This window comes from Mauremys mutica, chromosome 11, assembly GCF_020497125.1.
Source record: "Mauremys mutica isolate MM-2020 ecotype Southern chromosome 11, ASM2049712v1, whole genome shotgun sequence".
NCBI lineage: Eukaryota > Metazoa > Chordata > Testudines > Geoemydidae > Mauremys > Mauremys mutica.
This window is the reverse complement of record NC_059082.1, coordinates 71,456,595-71,483,957: the sequence shown is the minus strand read 5'-3', so window position 1 is coordinate 71,483,957 and position 27,363 is coordinate 71,456,595. Positions and strand designations below refer to the sequence as shown.

The window sequence follows — 27,363 nt, the reverse complement described above, 5'->3', positions numbered from 1 at the left end:
AACTGAGACACTGAAGGCAGTGCTGTATGGCATATTTATGAAGATTTATAATATTCCATAAAAACCCATTTAAATTGCTACCAAAGGACCCAGAACTAGGTTTTGTTTAAAATATACTGTTTTGTTAACCAGAAGTACCTTCTTCATCAGTAGAGCTTTCTGAATTTGTAAATCTGTTCAAGTAACTAAGACCTGAAGATAGGACAGGAGTGCTAGCAGAGCCTTGGTTATTTGATTCTGTTGCACGATTTCCCAGCTCTTTGGTTGGTGTTTCCTAAGACAACCAAAAAAAAATTAGTTCAATTCCCTTACTGCACATGTGATAAATATATACAAATATACCCAGATGCCAGGGGTTCCAAAATCATGTTATTTCCCAAACCCACTTAGACTGTACAGTCGCTCTTCAACCAAGATCACAGCCAAAATACCATTTATATATTTTTTATATATTTGAATTGAAATATTATACATTGTAATCCATAGTAAAGTTGCACGGAAGAACACTACAATGTGTGCAGGAAGTGTGAATTTTTAAACTGTACCTCCCCCCTACTGTCCTCTACTTAGAGAGGGTCCTTAAAAAAGGCATATAGCAATAAAGTGTAAGACTTTTAGACTGACCATTGTTGTCTTCTCTGCATGAAACCATTTAGTTAACTATTTTTCATTTTCAAAATCCATCTTTCAGTTCCACCCGCCACCATTTCAGTTCTATCCTTTAATAATACTTCAAGGTAAGGGAAGTAATTAGAAGTTTAGTAGGCATGGTATATGAAAAAGCTACTAACATGTAATCAGTTAGTGAAACTGAGAAATAAGAGACCAAATATTGGTAGAGATATAGTTCTAAGGTAGCAGGTGTTTTTCCTCTAACAAAAGGATTGCTATTTCTTTTATGGCAGAGGCCACAGAGCAAAAGAGTCACCTCTATTTTTTTACTCTAATATGCAATAGCCCTTTTAATATTTTTTTATCCACTTCTTCACAAGCAACATTTCCAAGGCTTTGACAGTAGGTCTCTATTCATTTAAAATTACCACGCTAGTCTGGGTTGCCATAAGATTAAAAAAAAACAGCTTGTTATTGTATGAAGTGAATAAGGAAACAAACGTAACCTTGGTTTTATTAAGTAGGTCAAGCATTTATATTGTATTTGTACTGGATTAACATGAAGAATCACATGTATCAGATTAAGAAAAAGAAGAAAATAATATTCATTTCAAATACTGAACTGCTCTACTGTGACCACATGTAATCATGTAGTTTAGGCTCATTAGATACATATATATCACCACCCGGGATAGCTGAAATGCAGGGAACAGCTAGTCTGAAATAGTAAATGAAGATACTTGAATTGGAAGTGCTTGTAAAAGGTGTCAAAATGACAGTCTTGAAGACTGTATTCTTCTATTCAGCACAGGTGTGGTTATTCAAGCTCTCATTCTTTTCATGTAAAGCAAACTACATTTCACTTTACAAATACTAACTTGCATCAATGCACTGCACTGAACCTTGGAAAGAATCTCAAAAGGTCCTTGTCTAATGTGCATAAATGTTTATTAGTTTTTAATTAGATGAGTGGCTAAGTTTGTAAAGACTTGACAAGAGACTTGACAACAATAATAAAATCTGCTGGTATATCATCTTGAATCTGGGCTTTAAAATTTTGATCATGTCCTTTTTTAAAAACAAATATCTAAATTCTAAAATCAATGCTTAGTAATTAAGAGGTTAAGATACCTGATCAAACAGATAGACTGTGACATCATCAAAGAATGTTACTGCCTTTTTCTCACTTTTCCAATACTCAGAGGGCCTGTCATGTTTAAGAGATTTTGGAAGTTTCAGCAGGCTTCTCAGATGTTTTCCATCATCTTTATCAGAAAGTATCACAGGCACTTGATGCACAGTTTCATCTTCACTGTCAGAGCTAAGACTACGCATATGGAAAGTTCTCATATCATCCTCAGAATCATCACTGTTTTCATCTTCTTCATCTGCATCATCTCCATCCTCTGATGAATCAAGCATTCCAGAAACATCAAGTTTACCAAGGTATTTTCCTTCAATATCTGGCTCTTTCAGTTTAGGTCCTTCAATGTGGCACAAGGAATTTTCAGTATCAGTTGAACTTGAAGGACTGTGTATGTTATTAATAGACTTTAATTCTGAAGTATTAGTGCCAACACAAGAGACATTTCTGCGAGATTCCTCATGTAGTTTAATTTCACCCCTATAGCTTTGTTCAGAATTCACTGCAAATATCGGCGTTTCTTTACTCCATTTGTCAGGACACACCTGCATCATTACATCTGTCTTCTGTGTTCCCAACTTGTTATTTAATTCTAACTGTGCGTCTAAATTACTGGGGTCCTGGTAATTCTCTATTTGACTGTGCTTTGACTGTATATCTTCAAAACAATAATAATCTTCAGTTTTATTCTCTTCTATGCTGGAAGAGGTACTACAAGTATCTACTGTTAGTACTGTTGGTTCTGCTGATTTGTTTACAATCTCTTCTGTTTTTTTGTCTGGCTCAGAATCATTATCAGAAAAATAGGCAGAGTCCCTGTAAGAGTTCTGATTTCCACTGGCAAAATTCTTTGTGGTTATTTCAAAGTTACTATTGCTATTTATTGAATCTGAGCAAGCTGTTTCTGCAGAAACAATGATTACTGGATTGGCTGGCAAATCACTAGCATGCCTATCACCAACAACACATAGTGCAATGTCTGTGTTAGATATATCATCAACAGTAAGATGTGAAGACCATTCTGGAGACTCCAGATTTTCAGTTTCATAGCCACTATCAGCAGGTTTATCAGGTGGCAAAAGTTTCTGGGGACTTTGGGCCCCTAAAGACTCTAATACCTCATTCACATCTAATGAATCCATAGAGTCTGGTGTTTTAACGGACTGTTCTGTAGTCTGTGAGGGAGATGATGAGCTGTCTTCCAACAGATGATCTTGACTTGCACGGTCTGATGAAATGCCAGATATTAAAGTCACTTCTTTAGGAGCATCACTGTACTTTTGAAGATGATTTGAAATTTCATTGTTGTTGTCCAGTAAACCCCCATGATCCTGTTCTTTTGCAGAAAAAGTCTTCTGTAAATCATAGTTCATAGATTCCTTATTAGTATTTCCTTTCTCTACACCAAGGTTTCTCCCAAAAGTAATTTCATCATAATTAACAAGTGTTTCATTTTTTATTTGTCCCTCAGACTCTTCAATTTCAAGTGTGACACCATAACATGAATCGTTTCCAAAACTTTGATTATTGGCATTACTGGATAGTATTTCAATGGGGGCATCTTCAATGCCTTTTTCCTTTCCTTGACAGAGACTATCATTAATACTGTGCGATGAGCTTTTATCCACTCCTACATATGAAAATGTATCACTACCTTTCAGTATGGGGAGGTTCTGATATTTATCTTGTGACTTCTCATCTGTTACAAGTGAAGCAGAAGGAACATACGTTTCTGCAAGAGACTGAAGCAGAACACTCACATCTTCATCTGCAGGCACATGGACATGATCTTCTTTGTTCCCAGCTTTTAAATCATCATGCAATAAAGAAAAGTCTGGTGTATTTTTAGCCAGTTTTAGCTCGATGTCCAGAGAATTCCTATTTGATGTTTCTGATATATTTTTAAAATCTGCTTTTTCTGATTTTGGCCTGATATCATCACTGCTATCTTTGTTAGTCAATATCCCCTTTAATAAATTCTTCTCTTGAAGAAACAGAAAGTTATCAGAGAGTTCTTCTACAGATAGCACACTAAAATCAGACTCTCTCATATTTTCATATAAGGAAACAGCCTCATTTTCAGAAACATGACTAGAACTCTCCTTATCAAGATAACTGACTGCTTTTGATACCTCTAGACTTGAACTTAAAACTGTTGGATTAAATTCTACATGAATATCATTTAGTTCAGTTAAGTCAAATATATTTCTGTTATTTGTCAATTCCTCTGCTCTGTCAATATCACTAAATATATTCTGGAAAGGGCTTTCAGGACCATTAGTAACATGCAAAGCCTCATCTTTAGGATCTCTGTTATAGTGGAAAAACTCCCCATCTGTGCTGGATTCTTCAGCATCAAGATCCCTGGGAACCATGAAAAGAGAATTTTTGTCCTGTACAATTTCTTGATGATCAACTTCTGTTGTTAGTACAGCTGACTGATTATCAAAATTCATGCTACTGCTCCCGTCTTTTTCTTCTAACTGGATATAGTAATCACTTCCAAGAGAACGTTTGTGAGCATCAAAAACAGGAAGCACCCCAGGTACATTAAGTGATGCTTCCTGACCACTTTCATCCTGTGCTCCAGATAGTTGCTCTGAAAGTGACCTTTCAAAAACCTCAACTGGAAAGAAAATGTTTGTATATGTCATTGCTTCATCAGGATTCACCTGACCGCATTCATCAAAATGATCATGTTTAGCTGCCTCCCAGATATATTCAAAGCTGAGTCCCTGACTTGTTTCAGTTACAGTGAGGACTTCTTCCATTTCCTGGCCAAGTCGATCTCCTGTGAAATGATCTAGGATTGGAAATGCAGAGTTATTTGATTCTCTATTGGAAGTGTTTGGCTTAAGAGCATTCCACTGCTGTTCAAAATCTATCTCAGAGTCCCTTTGGCTTTGCATGCGGAGATATGTTAAAAGTCTGTGTACTTCCTCTGCTGTTGGTCTCTTATCTGGAGGTAGCCAGCAGAACTGTAGAACTTCATACCTGTGAAGAAGAAAAGGATATTTTCAACAGTTACAATATACAAAAATAACTGCATTCCCCTTCCATTCACAGCATGGACAGGCTACACTTTTCAGTTCATTACTTTACATCAAGCAATTAAACTCAAGATGTTTCCTTTTGTATTCGTGTATTTTGCAAAAATGCTTTCCTTATCTGTTGCAATTCCTTTTGCTTGTTAGCTAGAATCACTTTTCCCGAAATATATGAACATGCAGCTCTTCTGACTTATTTTTGACAGTATAAAAATTACATTTAAGAAACCTCGAACAGTTTTTTTTTAAATAGAAAGAGTCTAAAAAGAAAAATTACCATCTATCAGAATATGGCTGTTCCAGATGTGGTTTAGAGAGTTTAACAAGTTTCTCTTTTATGACCTGGATTAGAACTTCTCTGTCAGAAAAGTGTGAATAAGGCTGAGCAGCATTGTCAAAAAGCTCCCATAATGTTATACCCAGTGACCTGAAAAAGAGAAGTGACAGTTTTCTATTAAACAATTTTTTATTATTTGTATTGACATACTATATAGTAGCCCGTCTCTTGTGCTAGATGTGATACACACATGCCCATAAAAGATTAAAATCAAGACAAGTTTTGTTTTGAATGATGCACATCAGAGCACCTAGACAACCCTACAGATGCCAGCTTTTAGCAAACCCTCCTCTACTCAAGAAGCAAAAGCAGGTGTGTATATAGGACAGCTCCAATTCAGCCTGTTGCTAACGCAACAAAAAATCAAAATCCTTAGCCTATGGAACATAAGAACCTTAAGGGAGTTCTACTATAAGAATTATTTTTTATTTAATTTCTGTCCTGGTGAGGGTCAGCCTATCCCGCTGCATTGCACTGGACAAATTTGTTTTAAGTGCAAAGTGCAGCATTTCTTGCTCAGCTGTGTAAAATAAATGTTATAAGCAAAGTCACAATGAGTTATGGCAGAAACATGTACAGCGACACCTTAACCCTCATCCTATCTAAAATGTCTATTCACAGCAATTTATCCCTTAAAATATGAGGAACTACCACCCTGGCCAACCTGCCCTCTTATCCCTATCTCTTTCTCTCTCTCTCAAAAAAAAAAAAAAAGGCAAACGAGAAATGTTAAAATACCAGTAATATTAAGATCTGATGCTTACCTATAAAAAGCAACAACCACCACCCTGAAGTATCTAGCATGTATGATGCATAGAATAGCCACCAGAGTTTCACTGGAATGCTTAAAGTTTAACTGCATGGGCTCATAATAGCACAATGTCTTATCTGAGGATCTGGCATGTAAGATGAACAGATACAACTTTAGATAATGCTTTATTACAAACTGATGCTAGGAGCCACTACTGTCACAGGCCACCTGCTTTCTGACTAGTGCAATAAGCAGGAAATCAATTTATTCTACTATTCAATGCCTTTTATTCTACTGTCTAGGTAAAATAGGAAAATAAGATTTTGGGTAAAATCTTGAAGAGCACTTAAGTGACTCAGGAGCCAATGTCCCTTTTTCAAAGTAATTTAGAAGCCTAAATATCACTGAAAGAAATGAGACTTTGAAGATAGAACTTTGGTGATTTTGAAAATTTTACCCATAGCCTAGATTCTTTGCAGACCATGCTTATTAACCCATGACAACAACCAATGCAAATGGGAGCAAGTGAATGTATTTAACTTCATTTCTCTGAGATGAATGGTATATTGTGGAACACAAATGTTAAATCTCTACTGTAGTATATTGTGCCAAGGCCACATGTGACCATGGATAATATTTTAGCCATCACTATCAAAACTTTCTACATTATCAACAACAGTTACCTTAATGGCTCAATAATTTGCTGTTTCACTTCTTATTAAGTGCTGGCAAATGTTTGCCTTGTATACAGCAATTATTTCTTTTACAACAGAAATGTAAAAACCTGTTCTGCTAAATATATTTCCATCATTTTATTTTGATGTTATAACCACTTAACAGCAAATTTAGAGTGTTAAGTACAATTTCAAGCCAATAAAGATTAATCTGAAAAATTCCTACAAAACGAATGATAGCAGACATTGATTAATAATTGTGTATTTTATACTGAAAAATGTATGAATTCCAGTTCTTTCAAATATTTAAAAGTCTACTACATACCATATGTTACTATACTTGGTTTGCTCTGCTGCTAACAATCTGTCTTGAAAGCTTGTTACTAGCTCAGGTGCAATCCATCGAAGAGGAACAAACTTCTTCTCCTCTGTCTCAACATAATCCTCCTAGTGATGACAAAAAGAAAACCAAAATAAAAGCTAATCCAAGGTTTATGCTTTCTAGGGGCTTCAAGGTTCGTTTTTTAAATTTGTCTATATCCCTAATTTCTCTCATTAAGAGATGTTTGTAGCCTCTTCCTTTCTTCTCAATATTTTCTTTCAGCAGAAGGGCAAGTAAATATTCTCTAAAGGTCCTTAAATCTTTCTATAAAATGATTACACAGAGAATAAGTGATCTCAGCATCCTTCTCACTATAAAAAAATTAAGGTAACTTTCTATGCAGCATAGAGGTCCCTATTGAACAAGAATATCTCCCACAAGTGTATATCAAAGTTCAATCAATTTGTATAGAGACAACAGTTCTCAACATATTAAAAACATTTAGAAATAGTTTGGTAGCTAAAAATACTTTGAAAATTGATTAAGAAAATGGATTTCAATTGACATTCCCTTCTCCCTCCTCTATCCAATTTGTTGAGTATAATAGTTTGAATTAATATGAAATATTATGAACACTTACATTTCAAACAATATTTTTAAAAATTGATTGTGTTTTACCTTGACTTTAATGCATATCTTGTTTAATAAAAGTTTAAATTCTACATCATCCTCTGCATTCTTTTATTTTAGACAGGGCATGCAAGCCTAAATGGTAAGTTGAAGTTTAAGAACATAAGAAAGGCCATGCTGGGTCAGACATATGGTCCACCTAGCCCAGTATCGTCTTCCAAAAGTGGATGGTGCCAGATGCTTCAGGAGAAATGAACAGAACAGCGCAATTTAACCCATGATCCATCCCGTCGTCTAGTCCCAGCAATCAGAGGTTTAAAGACAAATACCAACAGCATGGGGTTGTATCCCTCACTATCTTGGCTAATAGCCCTGGATAGACCTATCCTCTATGAATTTATCTAATTGTTTTTAGAAACCAGTTATACTTTTGGCCTTCACAACATCCCTTGGCAATGAGTTCCACAGGTTGACGGCATGTTGTGTGAAGAAATACTTCCTTATATTTGTTTTAAACCAGCTGCCTACTAATTTATTGGGTGACCCCTGGTTTGTGAGTTAGAAAGGTAGACAACACCTCCCCTGTTAACTTTCTGCACAGCACTCATGATTAAGGCTAAGATTTTGTCATGGATATTTTTAGTAAAAGTCAGGGAAAGGTGATGAGCAAAAACAGAAAAATTCACAGAAGCCATGACCTGTCCGTGACTTTTATTAAAATATCTGGGACAAAATGGGGATCTGCAGATTCCTCACACCACCTGAAGCAGGGCATCTGTGCAGGGCTAGAAGCTACCTACACAGCAGCTGGGGGCTGTGGGGTACCCCTGCCACCTGCAGCTCCATGGATCCCCCACTGCCCGTGGAGGCAGGGAGCTGTGGGGGTGCCCCTGGCTTCCCATGTCAGCCAGGAGCTGCGGGGTACCCCCACCACTCTGAGCTTGGGGCCCCCTGGCTGCTGGGAACTCAGGGGTTCCTCCACTGCCCCCAGCTGCCAGGAACTCGGGGTTCCCCTACCACCCTGGGGTTCCCCGCAGCTCCCAGCCCCGGTAGGGGACCCTGCAGCTCCCCACCACTGAAGTCACGGACATTGCTGGAAGTGATGGATCCCGTGACCTCTGTGACTAAATCATAGCCTTACTCATGATTTATAGACCTCTATCATATCACCCCCCCCAAGTCAGCTCTTTTCCATGCTGAACAGTCCCAGTTTTTTAATCTCTCCTCATATGGAAGCTATTCCATACCCCGAACCATTGTTGTTGCTCATCTCTGCATCTTTTCTAATTTTAATAAGTCTTTTTTGAGATGAGGTGATCAGAACTACATGTAGTATTCAAAGTGTACCACAGTTTTATATAGTGGTGTTATGACGTTTTCTGTCTTATTATCAATTCCTTTTCTAATGGTTCCTAACATTGTTTATTTTACAGCTTATTTGACTATCACTTCACATTAAGCAGATGTTTTCAGAGAACTATCAATGACAACTCCAAGCTCTCTTTCTTGAGTGGTAACAGTCACGTTATAAAATGGTGTGTTCTATCGGTGGGATTTTTTTTTCCCCAATGTGCATTACTTTCCACTTATCAACATTGAATTTCATCTGCCATTTTGTTGCGGAGTCAGCCAATTTTGTGAGATCCCTTTGTAACTCTTTGCAGTCAAGCAGGCAGATAGGACTTAACTACTTTGAGTAATTTAGTATGACCTGCAAACTTTGCCACCTCACTGTTTATCCCTTTGTCCAGATCATTTGAATATGTTGAACAGCCATGGATCTGTACAGGGACCAGTGGGGACCCCGCTATTTACCACTTTCGAGTGTGACAAATGAGCATTTATTCCTACCCTTTGTTTCCTATCATTTAACCAGTTACTGATCCACAAGAGGACCTTTCCTCTTATCCCATGACTGATTACTCTGCTTAAGAGCCTTTGGTGTTGGACCTACTCAAAAGCTTTCTGAAAGTCCAAGTAAACTATATCCACTGGATCACCCTTGACCCACCCAAAGAATTCTAATAGATTGGTGAGGCATGATTTCCCAATGCACAAAAGCCATGCTGACTCTTCCCCAACATATCGTGTTCATCTGTGTGTCTGATAATTCTGTTCTTTACTATAATTTCAAACAATTTGCCTGGTACTGAAATCAGGCCTCTAATTGCAAAGATCACCTCAGGAGCCTTTTTTTAAAATTAGTGCTTCATTAGCTTTTGTGACAGGGTCGGGCCAGATGGCTACAGGAGAGTGATAGAAGGCAGGTATATTAGCCCCAGATTAAGCAGGTCCCTTTTCCCTGAGTAAAGTAACAAGGGCAGTTCCAGAACAATCAGGAACTTGCTGGAAGCAATTAAGGCAGGCAGGCTAATTAGGACACCTGGAGCCAATTAAGAAGCTACTAGAATCAATTAAGACAGGCAGGCTAATCAGGGCATGTGGTTTAAAAAGGACCTCACTTCAGTCAGTGAGGCGTGCCTAAGGAGTGGGAAGTGAGAGGGTATGCTGCTGGAGGACTGAGGAGTACAAATGCTATCTGGCATCAGAAGGAAGGTCCTGTGGTAAGGAAAAAGAAGGGGGAGGAGGCCATGGGGAAGTAGCCCAGGGAGTTGTAGGTGTCACAGAGCTATTACAAGAAACACTGTAGACAGCTGTGATCCACAGGGCTCTGGGCTGGAACCCGGAGTAGAGGGTGGGCCCGGGTTCCCCCCATCCCACTCCCCCATATTGGATCTAGAGGAGTTGACTTGGACTGTGGGTCCCACCAGAGGGGAAGGTCCCTGGTCTGTCCCCTGACCCACTAGGTGGATCAGCAGAAACCGTGGGGATTGTTCTCCTTTATTTTCCCCATGCTGGCCAGTGATGAGGTTAGCTGAGTGAATGGCAGGTTTGAGCCATTAGCAAAAGTGGCCAAACTGAGGGCTGCCATGAATCTCTGAGGCGAGCAAATCCGCCAATAAGCACAGGACCCCAAAGGCAGAGGAGGAACTTTGTCACACATTCCTCCAGTCATCTGATACAGAGGCTGATTTAAGCAATAGGTTACATACCACAGTTAGTTCTGCAATTTCAAATCTGAGTTCCTTCAGAACTCTTTGATGAATACCATTTGGTCCTGGTGACTTATTACTGTTTAATTTATCAATTTGTTCCAAAGCCTCCTCTACTGACACCTCAATCTGGGACAGTTCCTCAGATTTCTCACCGAAAAAGAATGGCTTAGGCATAGGAATCTTCCTCACATCCTCTGCAGTGAAGACAAATGCAAAGAATTCATTTAGCTTCTCTGCAATGGCCACGTCTTTCTTGAGTGCTCATTAGTACCTAAGTCAGCCAGCAACCCCCACTGATTGTTTGGCAGGTCTTCCTGCTTCTTATGTACTTAATTTTTTTTGCTGTTAGTTCATGTGTCTTTTACTGGATGCTTTTCACATTCTTTTTTGACCTGCCTATCTATATATTTACACTTGACTTGCCAGAGTTTATGCTCCTTTCCATTTTCCTCAGTAGGATTTAACTTCCAGTTTTTAAAGGATGCATTTTTGCCTCTAACCATCTTTTATACTCTGCTTTTTAGCCATGGTGGCATTTTTCTGGCCTTCATTTTTTTGGTTTTTTTTGGTTGTAATTGGGGTATACATTTAGTCTGAGCCTCTATTATGGTGTTTTAAATAAACAGTTTTCATGCAGTTTGCAGGCATTTCACTCATGACTGCTCCTTTTAGTTGCATTTAACTAGCGCCCTCATTTTTGTGTAGTTCCCCTTGAAGTTAAATGTTTCTTTAGTCTTTCACCCCCTTCAAGGATGTTACATTTGATTACATGGTGGTCATTACCACCAAGTGGTTCAGCTATATTTACCTTTGGACCAGATTCTGTGCTCCACTTAAGACTAAGACTTGCCTCTCCCCTTGTGGGTTCCAAAACTAACTGCTTTAAAAAGCAGTCATTAACAGTGTCTAGAAATTTTATCTCTGCATCCTGTCCTGAGGTGACACATATCCAGTCAATATGGGGTTAGCTGAAATCCCCCGTTATTACTGGGTTTTTTGGTTTTGTAGCCTCATCTCCCTGTGCATTTCACAATCACAGTTTAGTCATGTTAAGAACTCTTTATCCACTCATCAGTTCTCTAATAAGCGATGTCATTGTATTAACATTCAGTTAAATTTTATACATCCTGTACTTATATGAAAACCAACTATCTAATTTGTAAAGCAACTGATCAAAATCATAACCCCATAAAAGCAGTGATCCCATAAAATAATGGTTTGTAACCTTAATGTGTTTAGTCCAAATACATTTGATATATTTAAATTTTAAGCTGCTCTGAATCTCTTTAAAATTGATTTAGGCAAAGAAAACAGATACATTGACTTACCTTGTATCTACTGAATCCTATTCCATAATCTCCTACTTTTACATTTAAATCAGATGTAAGAAAGCAATTCCTTAAGGCTAAATCACTGGAAAACAAAGAGTACAGTAATGAGAATAAAAACAAGACAAAAGGATATTCAATACAAGTTTGAGAGAAAAATCAATAACTTGGCTAAGGTAACGAAATTAAATTTAGCATCAGACTACACCAGAGCTTAAAGACCAATTATGATATTAAATGCACAAAAATCTACAGAAAATGCAATCACAAAAAGTAAGTATATTTTCATGCCCTTTTTCAGTACTATTCTTGTTTACATTTTCAATGCATTTCAGAAGCCACACAAGCCAACAAAAAATCACATTATGTTGCACTGCAACAGTAGAGATCATTTATGCTTCTGTCAATCATTCTTCTAGAGGTGTAAATTTAACAGCTGATGTACTAAGTAGCTATCCATCTCTCTTTATAAAGAGTAGGTATTAACAGACTTATTGGACCAGATATACTTTTGTGGTACGTGGAGCTACAATTGACTCCTCCTTATGCCAGCCCACCTCACTATACCTCCCAGAGCATTCACCAAAGGAAAGGCAGATGGTGATATCCCCCAGTGAAAGCAATGCTAGTGCCTGCTAAGGACTCCTCCCAATGGAGGAGGCTGCAGAGGGGATACTCTCAATCAGAGCATTCTACAATCTGTCACTGACCAGGCACTAGCCCACTATGTACCTTATACACAGGGGAGGTTGTGGTTGAACCTGTCTCAACCTGAATTTGTCATCATGCCCTGTGCGTGAAGATAAGGTATTAGAAGTCTGAGCAATCCTGAGATGAATTTATTTTCTTGTTTCTGTCATTCCAAAAGTTGAATATTTTGCCATCAATGTTTTTTTCCCTCCAAGAAATGTTAAAGCCATTCTACCAAAAAAAAAAATTAAAATTACCAACCACATGGCTACTTTGAAGGTTCCCACAGCTACTGGTTGGGGGGGAAAAAAAACCTATTCAATCCCAGATGTGGGTTATGTTTATTAGCACACAACGACAGTCATTTCAAAGCATGCTCTTAAGTGATAGCCCTTCTCAATGTATTTTAGGTATCAGAAGTATCTGAACACATTTGAATATGACAAATCTAGAGACAAAACACAATGTCATTCAAATCTCAGAATATTAGGAAGTGACAACACACTGTGCCAAACTAAAAATAAATGCCAGGATTTCCAATAATGAATAATCAGTGTGATCAAATCTACCATCATCTAATAGTATGATAAACTTTCTAACATGCGTTGCTGAAAATGACTGCACTGCTCCTTTAAGCAGGGAGCCAGGGAATTTGGCTGGCAGAATGAAAGGAACAGTGCTTTAAGGCTTGGGTGCGGGACAAGAGGTCAAACTGCTGCAAAAGGAGACAGGGGAAAACACTGACTCATCCCCTGGAATCCGGATGGGTGGAAGAGTTTAAAAGGGGCAGCCCATGCTCCTTCCTCTTTAGGTGCTGAAATACCAGGTTTGGTCTAGGCCGGGTGTGGGAATTTTTCCCTTACCACTAGATTGACCTAGGTAGATTTGGGGGGTTTTCACCTTCCCTACAGCGAGTTTGGGAAGGGCTTTGTTGACATGTGGCATGAAGGGAGTTAGGCGATATGTCACAACTCATTGTGTAGGTGGGGTGGATGTTCAGTGCAGGTACTCCATGGGGAAGGTATACAGTGACTGGAGAAATGGCTTGGTAAAGGACTTAAAAAGGAGGTGTTGATTAAAGGAATGGAACCGAGGGGAAGGGGCAGTTGGGGCTCCTATGACTGGTACAGCAGGGAGCCAACTCTCCTTTCTTATTGCCCACCTTAACCCACCTATGAGGGGGGTGGATGATAAGGTCCCAGCACTGGATTGGCTGGGGCACCTGGATGGAAAAAGAGGTGGGGCGCCTGGCAGAACCCTCCCTTCTCTCCCCCCTCCCCGCCCCCCAGAGAAGTTATTGAATGAACATGGTGTTACCACGCTGCACACTTTTATCTGCCGGATAGTCCCAGACATCTAATAATAAAGTTGCGGCCTGATTAAAAAACATATCAAACGTCTCCTGTCTTTCTTTCAGTATAGCCGGACAATAAAAAGTAATGAACTCACTTTGTTGAGCATTATAAACAAAGTTCAAAATGCAGCAGTTACTACCCCCTTGTGGTCACCTGTAATTATGCATGCTCTTAAAAAAATGCTCACCCTCCACAAAGCTGTTTGTAATAATGTATGTTCAATCATTTTATGCCACTGACAGCAAGTTGTGCATCATATGAGTTCTCAGTTCTTCTACCCTATCTAAAAGAACCCTCTTATCTGACACACCTAACATTTCATTTCTGCCACGGTAACAGTTCCTGTCAAAACTGAAGATACAAATAATTTAGGTTTTAGATACTAGATTTAAACATTTGAAATGGTTTTCAATAGAAGCACAAATTTGTTATACAAATAAGAACTAATCAATGTTCTGCATAATGATTAAGTTGCACTTAAATTCCTGTTAATATTAATATACTATAAATTGAATTTAATTATCCATAAAAAGGCAATTTACCAAAGCAAAAAGGAAAAAAGTAGAGGTGCACAGAAGTTGTCTCAAGAAACAAACCCAAAAGCTTAGAGAAACACCAATGCTAGTCATATCCAGTTTCCATTATAAATTCATCACAGGTACACATGATCAGTAAGGTAGCTATAGCTGCTCCAGCTAATGATAGTAAGTCAGTAGCAGTTGAAGGAAAAGACTCCACATAAAAATATTAGCACTTCATTTTTCACCTTTAAGCTGGGAGAACTTGTTCCCCTTTGACAATATCTTTAGCAAATGTCATCACTTGACAGACAGCTTGTCAATGCATTTTAAGCATTTATAATTACACACATAAAACAAGAAATTCCCCATCTAATTTCAGGCAACTATAGCTGGAAAATAACCCTGGAAGAAAATATTAATAGAATACAATTCTAGCTGCTTGAATTTACCACTAACAACAAAATCACTGATGCTGGAGCTTTGCCACATACTCTGACAGCATCAGGATAGTGTTGCCAGAAATAAACATTTGCAATGACAGTCTTGCAGGTCCACAGGCAGTTATCTACTAAACTTAGCTACATTTTGCAAAAAAATATTGTTCATTTAATAACTGCAAAACCGTTGTTTCTTGTGTTACAGCACCATTGCTCATATTGGCAGTTAAGACTGGTGGTACTATTATAAGTCATTATTCAATACTGTTAAATACAGATTAAAATAAAAGCTTTCTACTTGTCAGGTAATCTTAGAGGACGTAAGAGCCATCATCTATTCATCCTCCGTTGAGGACTCTAGTTTTTATATTCCAGCCCCTGCTCTAAAACAAAACCTTTCTTATCCACTACTTTCCTTGGCTGAGGGAAGGGATGCTTTTTTGGAGCTCATCAATACTATTCCTACCCTGCTGGAGGAATTGTAGCAGTGACATAGAAATCATAGAATATCAGGGTTGGAAGGAACCTCAGGAGGTCATCTAGTCCAACCCCCTGCTCAAAGCAGGACCAATCCCCAGACAGATTTTTGCCCCAGATCCCTAAATGATCAAGGATTGAACTCACAACACTGGGTTTGGCAGGCTAATGCTCAATGATACTCCCAGTTCCAAGGACAGAAATATTGAGCCCAGAAGTCAAACGTAATTCTCCTGCAACTTCATACAGTGGGTCAAGTCAGTTGCCCCCATTGCTGGAGTATCTCAGACACATCACCATCAAATTGGGATGAGATGCATGCCTTTGCTTCAATCTTCATTAAAAAAGTTAATTGTGAACAGATACTCAACTCACTATTAACAACAAGGGGGAAGGAACAACAGCAGGGCGGATGGGATAGATGAGCTCTTGAGGTTCCCTCCAGCCCTACATTTCTATAATATAATGCATCATATTATCGGTCTCAAGCTAACTAGTTGCATTTTTGCAGTATAAGGATTGTGGGATTGGGCAATATCCCTGTACAGTTTTCTCTGACAGTAGTAACTCAAAATTCAAATTCTCTATTTTCTTTGCCTATGAAGGCACTTGCCAACATAATTCTACTCTTACATTTTCTCCTTTTTCTGTGTTTTGCACTATCCGGGAAAGAGTACACCCAGGGGTGAGCTGCAGACGGTTCGCAACGGTTCGCGCGAACCGTTTGCTAAAATTAGACGCCGGACAGCGAACCGCTTGCTAAAGTTCTCTGTCCGGCATCTAATTTTAGCAAACAGTTCGCGCGAACAGTTGAAAATTCTGCCTCCACCTCCTGCCATGAAGCTCCTCCTTGCTTCTCCTCCCCCACGGCTTCCCGCGAATCAGCTGTTCGCGCGGGAAGCCTGGGAGGGCTGAGAAGCAGGCAGGCTTCCCCGGCCCAGGAAGATGACCCTAAGGTAGGAAACGGGGGCGTGTGCCCCGGCCGGTCCCTGGCCGCGGCCCGTCCCCGTCTCCCCGGCCGCGACCCTGCCCGGCCCGCGTCCCCGACTCCCCCCAAACCCCTCCCCGGCCGCCCGGCTCCGGCCGCACCCCCCACCCCGCCGTGCCCCCACCTACCGTCCCCGGGTACCCCCCCCCCGCCCCGAGTCCCCGCCCGACCCTCCCTGGCCGCGTCCTCCTCCCCCCCCCCCTGTTCCCGGCCCCGCGTTCGCGGCTGTTCGCGGCCCCGCCCGACCCCCCCACCCCCCGGCCCCGGGTCCCCGCCCGACCCTCACCGGCCTCCCTGGCCGCGTTCCCCCCCCCGCGTTTCCGGCCGCGGCCCTGCCCGGCCCCCCCCCCCGGCCCCGGGTCCCCGCCCGACCCTCCCTGGCCGCGTCCTCCCACCCCCCCTGTTCCCGGCCCCGCGTTCGCGGCTGTTCGCGGCCCTGCCCGGCCCCCCCCCCCGTCCCCGGGTCCCCGCCCGACCCTCCCTGGCCGCGTCCTCCCACCCCCCCTGTTCCCGGCCCCGCGTTCGCGGCTGTTCGCGGCCCTGCCCGGCCCCCCCCCCCGGCCCCGGGTCCCCGCCCGACCCTCACCGGCCTCCCTGGCCGCGTCCCCCCCACCCGCGTTCCCGGCCGCGACCCTGCCCGGCCACCCGCCCCCCCGGGTCCCCGCCCGACCCTCCCTGGCCGCATCCCCCCCCCGCGGCCCTGCCCGGCCCCCCCCCGGCCCCGGGTCCCCGCCCGACCCTCCCTGGCCGCGTCCCACCCCCGCGTTCCCGGCCCCGCGTTCGCGGCCCTGCCCCCCCCCGTCCCCGGGTCCCCGCCCGACCCTCACCGGCTGCGGCACGGCCCCGCGTCCCCGACCCCCCCCAACCCCTCCCCGGCCGCCCGCCTCCGGCCGCACCCCCCCCCGCCCTGCCGTGCCCCCACCTACCGGGATGCTCGGCTCTGGACACGGCCCCCCACCTCCAGCCCGGCCTGGCCCCGTGGCTCCAGCCGCCCCTGCTGTTTTGCCAGGGGGCCGGGCTCCGGCAGCGCGTGGCGGGGGCCCCGGCTGCCCGGCTCCAGCTCTGGCCGCAGCCCTCCCTGGCTCCACCTGGCCAGCCACCTGGCTCCGGCCGCTGGGCTCCCGCCGCATTCTCCGGCCGCGCGACTCCTGTCCTGGCCCGGCCACGTCCAGGCAGCGCGGTAAGGGGGCAGGGAGGGGGTGTTGGAGAGAGGGTAGGGGAGTTTGGGGGTGGGGGGGTCAGAGGGCAGAGAACAGGGGGATTGAATGGGGGCAAGGGTCCCGGGGAGCAGTCAGGAAAGAACAGGGTTGGATGAGGTGGTGGGGGCACTCAGGGACAGAGAGAAGGGGTAGTTGTATGGGGTAGGGGTTCTGGGGGGCCATTGAGAATGAGAGGAGGGGTTGGGTGGGGCGGCAAGGGGTTAGTCAGGGGACAGGGAAGGGGGGGATGGGTCAGGGGTCCCGGGGGAGGGTGTCAAGGAACATGAGGGGTTGGATGGGGAACGACCCCCCCCCCCAGAGGGGGGGGGGGAAGGAGGGAACCCGTTGTTAAAATTTTGGAGGGAGGAGGGAACCCGTTGTTAAAAATTTGGCAGCTCATCACTGAGTACACCCCTTTACCACTGGTGCATGGTGGGAAACACTTCATAGAACTGTTACCAGAGGACTCTCAGGCTACCTTTAAACTTGTGCTAGCTCTCATCCAGCTAACTCAAGTATGAATAGTAGCATAGCCCCAATAGCACAGGAAGCATCAGCAGAAGCCTGGCTAGGCTACGCCAAGTACATACCTACCACTTTCAAATAGGTTTGTGTGTGTCATGATTCAGCTGTGACTCCTCTGCTACCACCTTTGCTATTTATCCTTGTGTTAGCTTGATGAGAGCTAGAGTGAGTATGTGAACACAAGCTGGGGAAATAACACTTCTAGCTTATAGTATAGACAGCCTCAGTCTGACTGAAGCTGCGACAGAGGAAGTATTTAGAAGCGAAGGAACCTAGCTGAAAGAACCAAACTCTGTTAAATACGGTCTGATTAGCTTCGGACAGTCTCCTCTCATTGTGTTTTATAATGTTTGCTTTATTATAAAATGGGTTTGAGTATTTTGCAAGCATCTTGAGTCCATGCATCATATATTAAGAGCTCCAGGATCCCAATGAGCATATTTCATCTCCACACAGCAGTGCAGCCACTACAGCTCCAATGGCTAAAGGTAACCCTGAAAAAATTAGTCCTATCAGCGTTGCTACTGATCATTATAGAAAAATCTTCAACAGCTAGTCCTTTAACCAGAGCTAGTAGGAAGTCTTGGAGTGGCAACAAAGTATTTCATTGAATAAATAATTTGGAATGACACCATTTTGTTCCTGGGCCTACTTCATACATTATACCTTTGAAACGGTCATCATAAATCTTTCTGGTGGGAAAAGTTGTTAAGAAAACAAGGAAAGTTGGACTACAGGTCTTTCTTTTGCACTGAGACATGCAGTTACATTGCAAGAATACTTCATAACCAGGGCTACAATCTGAAAATGGAATCCCACTAATATTATGGATCTTTCTGGGAACCAACAGAATAAGTCCAGCTGGGAAAAGGAAAAATATCTCAGACTGAATACCTCACTAGATAAACTATTGTTAACATCAATGGCTTGCAGCAACTACTGCAAAAACAAACAAACAAACAAAACAAACCTCTGGACAATCTTGTACCCAGGTTAAGAACAGGTCTAGTGACAGAGATCTCCAGATGATGCAAATCTGTTAAAAGATCTGCCAGCTAAATTACCATTCATCTGGGAGGACCATTTGTCTCAATCAACTGGCTGTCTTGTTGAGATTGTGCAAGGTGGACAGATTTGAATAGATAAGAGACGGTGGTGATGGCCAGCTTATCATTTAAGTTCTTGATTTCTGTCCTTGCTTGTTCAGATAAGAATTCTAAGCACAATGCCCACCTGCCACTTAGTTTCTATATTAGTCCTACTAGGACAGGATGCTGTTTATTAAACACCGGACAGGTGTTTGGCTTAACCTAAGTTACTAGGCCTTGACAGGATTCATCCTGACTTAAGCCTTGCACCACTTATGACTGGCAGTGCATTGTCACTGCCTCTGATCCTAGTTATCTTTTCCAATGTATTACTATCCCAGCTGGTTACTGAACTGGATCCAGAAGATGGTAAGAAATTGGGAGAGCACTAAAAATAGTATTTTTCTTCACTTGATAGTTCTTATGACCTTGAAGCAACTGCGATAACCATGACCAGTTATCCAAACAAAATGCATGAACATATGCATATTCTTCTCACAACTACCAGGACTACAGTACGAACCCTGGGAACAAACATTAGAATAAATGGAAATTCCTATTATTAAAGTATTCCAGTTTTGGAACAAACCAGGAAAATATGGTGTTTTGCTGCATATACACATCTTCAAAATATTCTGGTGCCAAGTTATTTCTCCGCACCCTCTAAACTGAAGCAATCATGACCCTTAATTTTTTTAAGTTCTTGCAAGCAAAGAATACTGTGAGTCAGCTCAGCCTGAGGATCAGTAATACCTCCCAGAAAGGTTTTGGGAGCATTATACTTTTTGGATCTACCATTGGTACTACCAAACTAAAATAAAGTATTAACATGTAAATACTAAATAATTCATTGTGTGCTCTCCCACCATCCCAGTCATGAAAATCCACAATGTAAGCACTACTTGGGATGCTGAAGAGACTGAACCAAAAGCTCTGTTAAAGTATCCAAATATACACATGCCTTTGGCACCTGACTACCTTATCTGAAAAATGGATGCTTTGTGTTCTATTTTTAACTCTTAGTAATCACAGTCTGTGGTTAGAGCTCAAGAATGCCACATCTTTTTTGGGAAAGGGGAGCAAGGATTTTGCTTTGGTACATTTAGGGTCTTCTGCTCTCTCAAACAACTAGAAACATAACATGCTCATGTATGTGCAAAAGGCATCCTCAAGACATATACCACTTCTGGAGAACAAGGCATAGTACTTTCTTAGGTCACAAACAAAAATAAATTTGGTCATTTCAGATCTGTCTTTAGTGAACATTTACACACAGAGTCACCACATAATTTGGCACATTGGCAGTCTGATCAACTGACAGGACTGAAATAGCAAGGGAATTTCAGGTCAGGACAGAGATGTACTGGTAAAGCTTTGTGGGGAAATTGCACAGCACATGCCTGAATTCTGCCCGAATGATTAGCCTATCTCAGGGGTCAGCAACCTCTAGCAAGCAGCTCAACAGGGTAAGCACCCTGGCGGACCATGCCAGTTTGTTTACCTGCTGCGTGGGCAGGTTTGGCTGATTGCGGCTCCCACTGGCCGTGGATCGCTGTCCTAGGCCAATGGGGGCAGCAGGAAGACACGGCCAGCACATCCCGCTGCCCCTACTGGCCTGGGACAGGGAACCGCGGCCAGTGGGAGCCGCAATCGGCCAAACCTGCCGATGTGGCAGGTAAACAAACTGGCCCGGCCCGCCAGGGTGCTTACCCTGGCCAGCCGCGTGCCAGAGGTTGCCGACCCCTGGCCCATCTTCAGGAGCACCAATTCAAGTGCTAAAGTCAAACCTCTTGTCATAATCTTGTCCACAGACCTATTACCATTAATAAAGAGGTTCTCTACAAATGTTAACAAAAATGAATTAGATGTATTTTTAATATGATCAAAATCCCAATTAGTAAAAGGAGGAGACACTGAGCACAAATTAAACCACACCACCTTTCATATTTACTACTCCCTTCATTCATCTCCCTCCTGAAGTCACTCCAGTTGGCCCTCAGTGGTTCCTGTTCAACCAGTTTAATAGTTTCCTCATATCCAAAAATGTCAACTGCAAGGTAATTCCCATTCCAATATCTCCATATCAAAGCAATAGTTAACACAGAGCTGCTTTTCAGACAACCAGCTTGTTTACAGTTTTCTTTCCATTGGAAAAAGATTAAGCCATAGTTAACACTTTCAAGTAGATTTGGTATCTAGTGCTCTGTTCTGAAGCCAAGAGATGTTAGATATACAGATAGCTGGGAGCACTCACAATGTGTTTAACACTTTAAGTAAAAAAAAGATTATCCCGGACCTGAGGAGATCAAAGAGCAATAAAAACAAAAAGGGTCAAAATGAAAAGAAATCCCATTATTTCAAATGTTTCATTAGACAATGTATTTCAATGTAAACAAAAACACAGACACATAAGCCAGGTACAATGTATAATTTAAAACAGACTTCCTGTACGTCATAAGATAGGAATGGGAAAGTACTTAAGACAAACCTGACATTTTACAAACTGTGTACTTCCATAAATCAAGTCAGCAGTTGGCATGCAACTATGTAATATCATTGGTAGTATGAATGAACTTACAAATTATCTATGCCTCACTAATTCTGAGGCACAGGTACAGACTACGTTAAAAAAATCAAGTATCAAATGACCCCTAACTTTAAAATGCACATTCATCATATTCCTGTAACAGTTGTGACACCCATCCATTTATTTGAGTTGTGTAATTCAATAACCCCTACTTTTCTCAGCATGTAGAAAAGATCAGATAAGCAGAGGAACAGATTTACATTCACAGCCATCTTTCTATTTAGGCTTACTTTACTCACTGAGAGAAAAAGTGTTTCTATTTTCTAGGTTTGTCTTTATTTTAAGATGCATGTTTGAGCTACATATGCTGTTTATAACACTGCCAATACACCAATGGAAGCACCTCAGATTCAGGGTTGAATTGGTCCAGCGGCATTTAAGCAACATATTGCATGGGAAATCTTGAATCTAAGGAACAGAAAGTCCCAGGCTTCTAGCCAATGAAGGCTGGGAATGGTGTGTTGTTAGAACTACAGCTACAGAATCATAGACAGGACTTGAATACTGCCAGATTTGCTATTTCAGAATGTACGACTAATAAACACAGGAGCAAGTCTCTCCTCAATTAATCTTGTTCCTTAAGATGTTCCCTTGTATTTAGTTTCATCATACATGGATGAAGGTTTTTTCAGTTTGACACCTCCACTGTTCCACTTTCAAATACTATTCCCTGCACTAGATGCAGTTCAGCCAGCAAGGAAAGGAAAAATTCCATATTACTTTTTCCAAGATTTAAAAAAAATCAGAATAGATCACTTATACTTCATATAATCTTTTCAAACTCTAGCTATTAAACTCTGATAACTGAGTAAAAATGTAGTTTGAAGAAAATGTTATAAAAGTCTGTTGTAAATTAAGTGGAATTGCACTGCTTAAACTGAAGCTGAATTTGGCTCAAAGACCAATTAACCTCACCTCCTTACCCTACAAACAAAAAAAAATGGCAAAAAGAATTGGATCTAATGCAAACCTTTCACCTTGTAATGCAATCTTAACCAGTTTACTCCATTTTAGTAATGAAACTGATTAATGGTTGCATTCAAGTTAAAGCTCTAAGTCTTAAGAGCTTTCATAATAAAGTATATAGCTCTATAGCTAAGTCTTGCACTTAACTGGTGATTTTTAAAAAGTGACAGCAATTTTTGAAATGACAGGAAAGCAATTACCTTGCAGTTACTTCCAGTTATTCTCTAGTTGGGCCATGCTGTTTTGGGACATATATATTTCCTATTGCCCTATAAACTGGCATTTTTAGGGTTAAGATTTGAGGTATGTAGTAAGATTTGACAGTATGCAGTGTCTTGAATCATGAGATTTAATAAGCTTCATTGACAATACTATTTACATAGATGCTAAGTCTTGGGGAAATTCATTAAGACAAAATGATTCTGAAATTCTTGCTCAGTCAGTCAACTTAAGCAATTGTTGACCCTTTAAGCGAATACAGAGATCATCTGCAGAACACAACCATTATCCTCATACTTCCTTCATACATCACAGCAATGCACCGGAGCTCAACCAGATGAAGGAGGAATGTCCAGAGACCATCTCGAACTCAATTTTTTTTTTGCAAGTTGTTTGCACAACTAGTTCTTCCACATGGTAGCAGAGACATCTACTTCGCCACTTGGTGTCTAGTTCTGCAGCATTTCATCAGTTATGAGTTATAGGATTTAAATACTACAATTTAGTTTCCAACTCAGTGAATACAAATCAACCCTTCTTAATGAAGGAAAATATCATCTAACTGATTCAGAATCATACCTTATAAAATATCTTCTTACTTTGATACATATTGCTTTTATTTCAATCACAACACTTAAAGAAAAGTCTGCATGAGTTTTGGAGTGCAGCATAACAAACATTCTTATTTATTTGGAAAGCATACCTATGCACAAAATTATGTTTATGCATTATGGCAAGTCCAGCAGCGATCTCACACGCCATTCTCTGTAGCAGCATTATTTGTGAATCTCCATTAATATGCTCCTGCTCATTGCAGAGATAGGTTTTTAGGTCACCCTGTAAAACAAGATGGAAATTCTTATCAACTGTCTCTTACACTGGTTGCACCCAGATACTTAATGAAGAAGCAACAAGACATTAGTCAACAAGGTTATTTTTAGTATTTAAAAAATAAGTGCTTAATAAAGAGTCTCCTCATCAAGTTTCAAGTGTCTATAGGTATTCTTACAGAAGGCATCTACGGAATATGACACTTTTCTTTTAAGGGTATTTCAAGTCATTCAGTAGTTAACACTCTAGATCACTTTTTCATATGTATATAATGCACAGCAATAATACTTAAAATGAAAAATATGGCTTGATGGCCTTGTGCTACCACAAAGACTGGTGTGAAGCCATCTAAAGACAACATTCTGCAAACCAGCAGAGCTGACCTTGGAAGTGGGGAAAGACAAGAGATCCCCAATTAGCCAGGTCTTTCAATGTCAATTGCATGCCTTATTTGCCACCTTCCTAGTCTGAGAATTCAAGTACCACAGGAGGGCAGCATGTGGATGGAACCTAGGTGATACTGTGAATAAATGGTACACAGGTGAATGAGTCCATAGGAGGGCTCCATCTGGTTTGGTTTATGAGTTTGGACCAGATGTAACAAAGGAAATCATATAAAAATGGTAAAGTCCTTGCCATAAACTCTGCTAGAAACATTTTGCGATTGAGAAGACAATTTACAATAATGTTCTTAAACATTCAAACAAAATTAACCAGTTTATCAAAAGCGTCCAGAAGCAAGAATACATTAATTGTATCCAGTAATAAAGGTGAAAGTCTAAATCTCTCCAAAATGACACTATAGCTCCTATGTTTGGATTTAGAGAGTTACCAGCACCAGACTTCGCAGTGCTATGGTGTGTTTGGTATACCACAATAAGATTCAATTCAACAAACAGGCAAAAAGCACAGAGTTATTCATTTCAGGTGGGGCTAGCAGCACCACCTACTAAGCCTGCCCAATTCTTCCCATTACAAGATCCTGTTGCAGGTGTCTGTCTCAGGCTGTAGTTTTCCAAATAATTTCAGCCAAAATGGTTCACTTGTTTCCAAGAAAGGAAGCTCAGGTAAAAATATGTTTTGTCCATCTTAAATTCTGGGGACCATTTTTTTAAAACAGCTCTGTACCATATGCTTTGGATCAGTGACTTGAAATTTGGCAGGGTGTAGCTTGTGTGTCAGGTATGTGACTTTGCCACCCATTGAAAAAGTGCCTAAATTTCGCCAAGTTCCAAGCCTCTGAAAAACTGCAATTCACGTGATAAGTAGAGACTTCTTTGATTTTACCAGCTAAAAATCTCCAAAGCACTTCAAAAAACCAAACTAACAAATTCCGAGGGCTGGTAGGTAGGGTTCCATGGGAACAAAATCTAAGGGAAAAAGGAGTTCAGGAGAGCCAGCAGATTCTCAGAGTGACAATATATAAGGCACAACAGCAAACTATCGCAATGTGAAGGAAAAATATGAAGAACAGTAAGAGGCTTACATGGCTGCATCAGGAGCTCTAATGACCTGAAAATAAAAAAAGAATCCTACAAAAAGTGGGAACATGGAGAAATTACTAAAAGGTACAAAAGAATTGCACGAGCATGTAGGGACAAAAATCAGAAAGGCTACAGTATGAAAAGAATTAAAACTAGCAAGAGACATAAAAGGCAATAGGTTCTAGAAATACAATAGGAGCAAGAGAAAGATGAAATAAAAGTATAGGAACGAGGAGAGCAACAAAAATGATTAAAGGTACAGAAAACATGATCTATGAGGAAAGGTTAAAAAAACCGAATAAGTTTTATCTTGGAAAAAAGAAGACTGCAGGGAGAACCTGATAACAGTCTCCAAATGTGTTAAGAACTGTGATCCATTGTTCTCTATGTTCACTAAAGGTAGGACAAGAAGTAATTGGCTTAAACTGCAGCAAGGGAGATTTAGGGAAGAGATTAGGAAAACATTTCTAACTATATGCAAAGTTAACTAGTGTAATAGGTTACCAAGAATTTTAAAAGAGTTTAGACAAACTCCTGCCACGGATAGTCTAGGTATACTCAGTCCTGCCTTAACGTGGGTGTGTGCGCACTAGATGACCTCTCAAGGTCCCTTCCAGCCCTACACTTCTATAAGATTCCATTTGCGCTGAGCATATTTGAGCCTCTCTCAGCTTCTAGCACTGACCAGATTGCACATGCACTATTACATAATGACTGAGCATGCTACAGGAGCAAAGTAAAGCTCTGCTGTGGACTAATTTTTAGGCCCAGCCCCAAGCCCACATGACTCAACTGTTCCCCATGAACCTAAGTCAGTGTCATTGTCACCTCCTGCCCATGGGATGGCCCAGTGGTGGCTGCGTGCCCTGTTCCTCCCATCCACCATCCTCTGCTGCACTGTGTGTACTGCGGGGGGAGGGGGGGTGGGAGAGGTGCTGAGACTCCTCAGCACACTCACTCTGCAGTGCACAGAACATAGCAAGATGTCAGCAGCCAGCAGGGCATGCAGCCACCACCGTACCAACCAGATGGGGTCTAGTTGTTTTCCCACCTGATCCAACACTTGCAATCAGATTTGAGTTGGGTTGCAGGACTCTAGACCCAAGCAGGGGTCTTTCCCTGTAATGGCCACTCTGGGATGAGGCACTGCTTCTCCTTTACTCTCAATGACTCTCTCCAGCTGGACCCCAGGCAGCATGGAGGACAAACCAGCCTGATTTCAATACAGAGGGAACAAAAAAATATACCAAGGAGAGTGAAGGGAGTATGCCGAGACAAGGAGCCTACTAAGACAGACTGGGACCTGCGGAGGAAGGGAGATTGGATGGGATATAGAAGAGTGGGCAAGGAGCCTGCTGAGCTGGGAAGGGGGAATGCAGATTAGATGAAGAGCTGGTGTAAAGGGGAAACTGTGTCCTTCATAGCAATATATAATACTAACCCAACTACAGTTCTGTAATCCACTGAACCAGTATCACCCACATTTTAAGGTGACCATTTGAAGTTTCATTTTTAGCACAAAAATACAATTGTCTTGTTTATAAAGCTATGAAGTCACAACTTCAACACTAAGCTGCAATAAAATTGTTATTAAATCCAAATATGTGTCTGGTATTTATCATTTTAGGACTAATCATAAACATATTTTCCAGGAAAAGAGATGGTAAACAAAACTAAGCCCTTCACAGCTGCTGATCTTTAAAGACTGTGCATGATCAAGTCTCGTCTTTCAAAACACTGGTACTTGCAGTCCTCAACTTCATATATATCAACCTGGTTCATTTCCAAAAAATGAAAGTCAGTGCAAATGATATCTATAAGCTCTTGATTAGAGATTTATGCTAAGCAAAGAAAAGGTCTCAGCGTCAACTAACATTGTCAATAGGCAGGTGATAATAAAAGGTACACAAAAAACAATACCAAGCCAAACAATAACCTTATCAACTCAAAACATTTTAGTGATTCATTTTCAGTAAGGGTTTGGGCAAACAATACTAATGACTTAGTAGTAAAAGAAAATTAAGCTCAATTTACTATTTAGTACGTTTATTTTTGTATATTGTGGAAATAAATGTCAGTTATCGGAATTCTGCTG

At 41.4% G+C, this 27,363-nt stretch overlaps 1 protein-coding gene across 1 annotated transcript in view; it reads right to left on the bottom strand.

The window, feature by feature from the left end:
* The window catches only part of LMTK2 (lemur tyrosine kinase 2), a 76,675-nt gene that overhangs the window by 7,259 nt on the left and 42,053 nt on the right, over window positions 1-27,363 (bottom strand). Inside the window, exons 7-12 of the mRNA XM_044979555.1 lie at window positions 23,657-23,790; window positions 11,902-11,986; window positions 6,891-7,012; window positions 5,081-5,230; window positions 1,744-4,750; window positions 139-274 (exon numbers count right to left, since the gene is read on the bottom strand). Of these exons, the coding sequence (XP_044835490.1) occupies window positions 139-274; window positions 1,744-4,750; window positions 5,081-5,230; window positions 6,891-7,012; window positions 11,902-11,986; window positions 23,657-23,790 (3,634 nt within the window). The remainder of the gene's footprint in view (window positions 1-138; window positions 275-1,743; window positions 4,751-5,080; window positions 5,231-6,890; window positions 7,013-11,901; window positions 11,987-23,656; window positions 23,791-27,363) is intronic.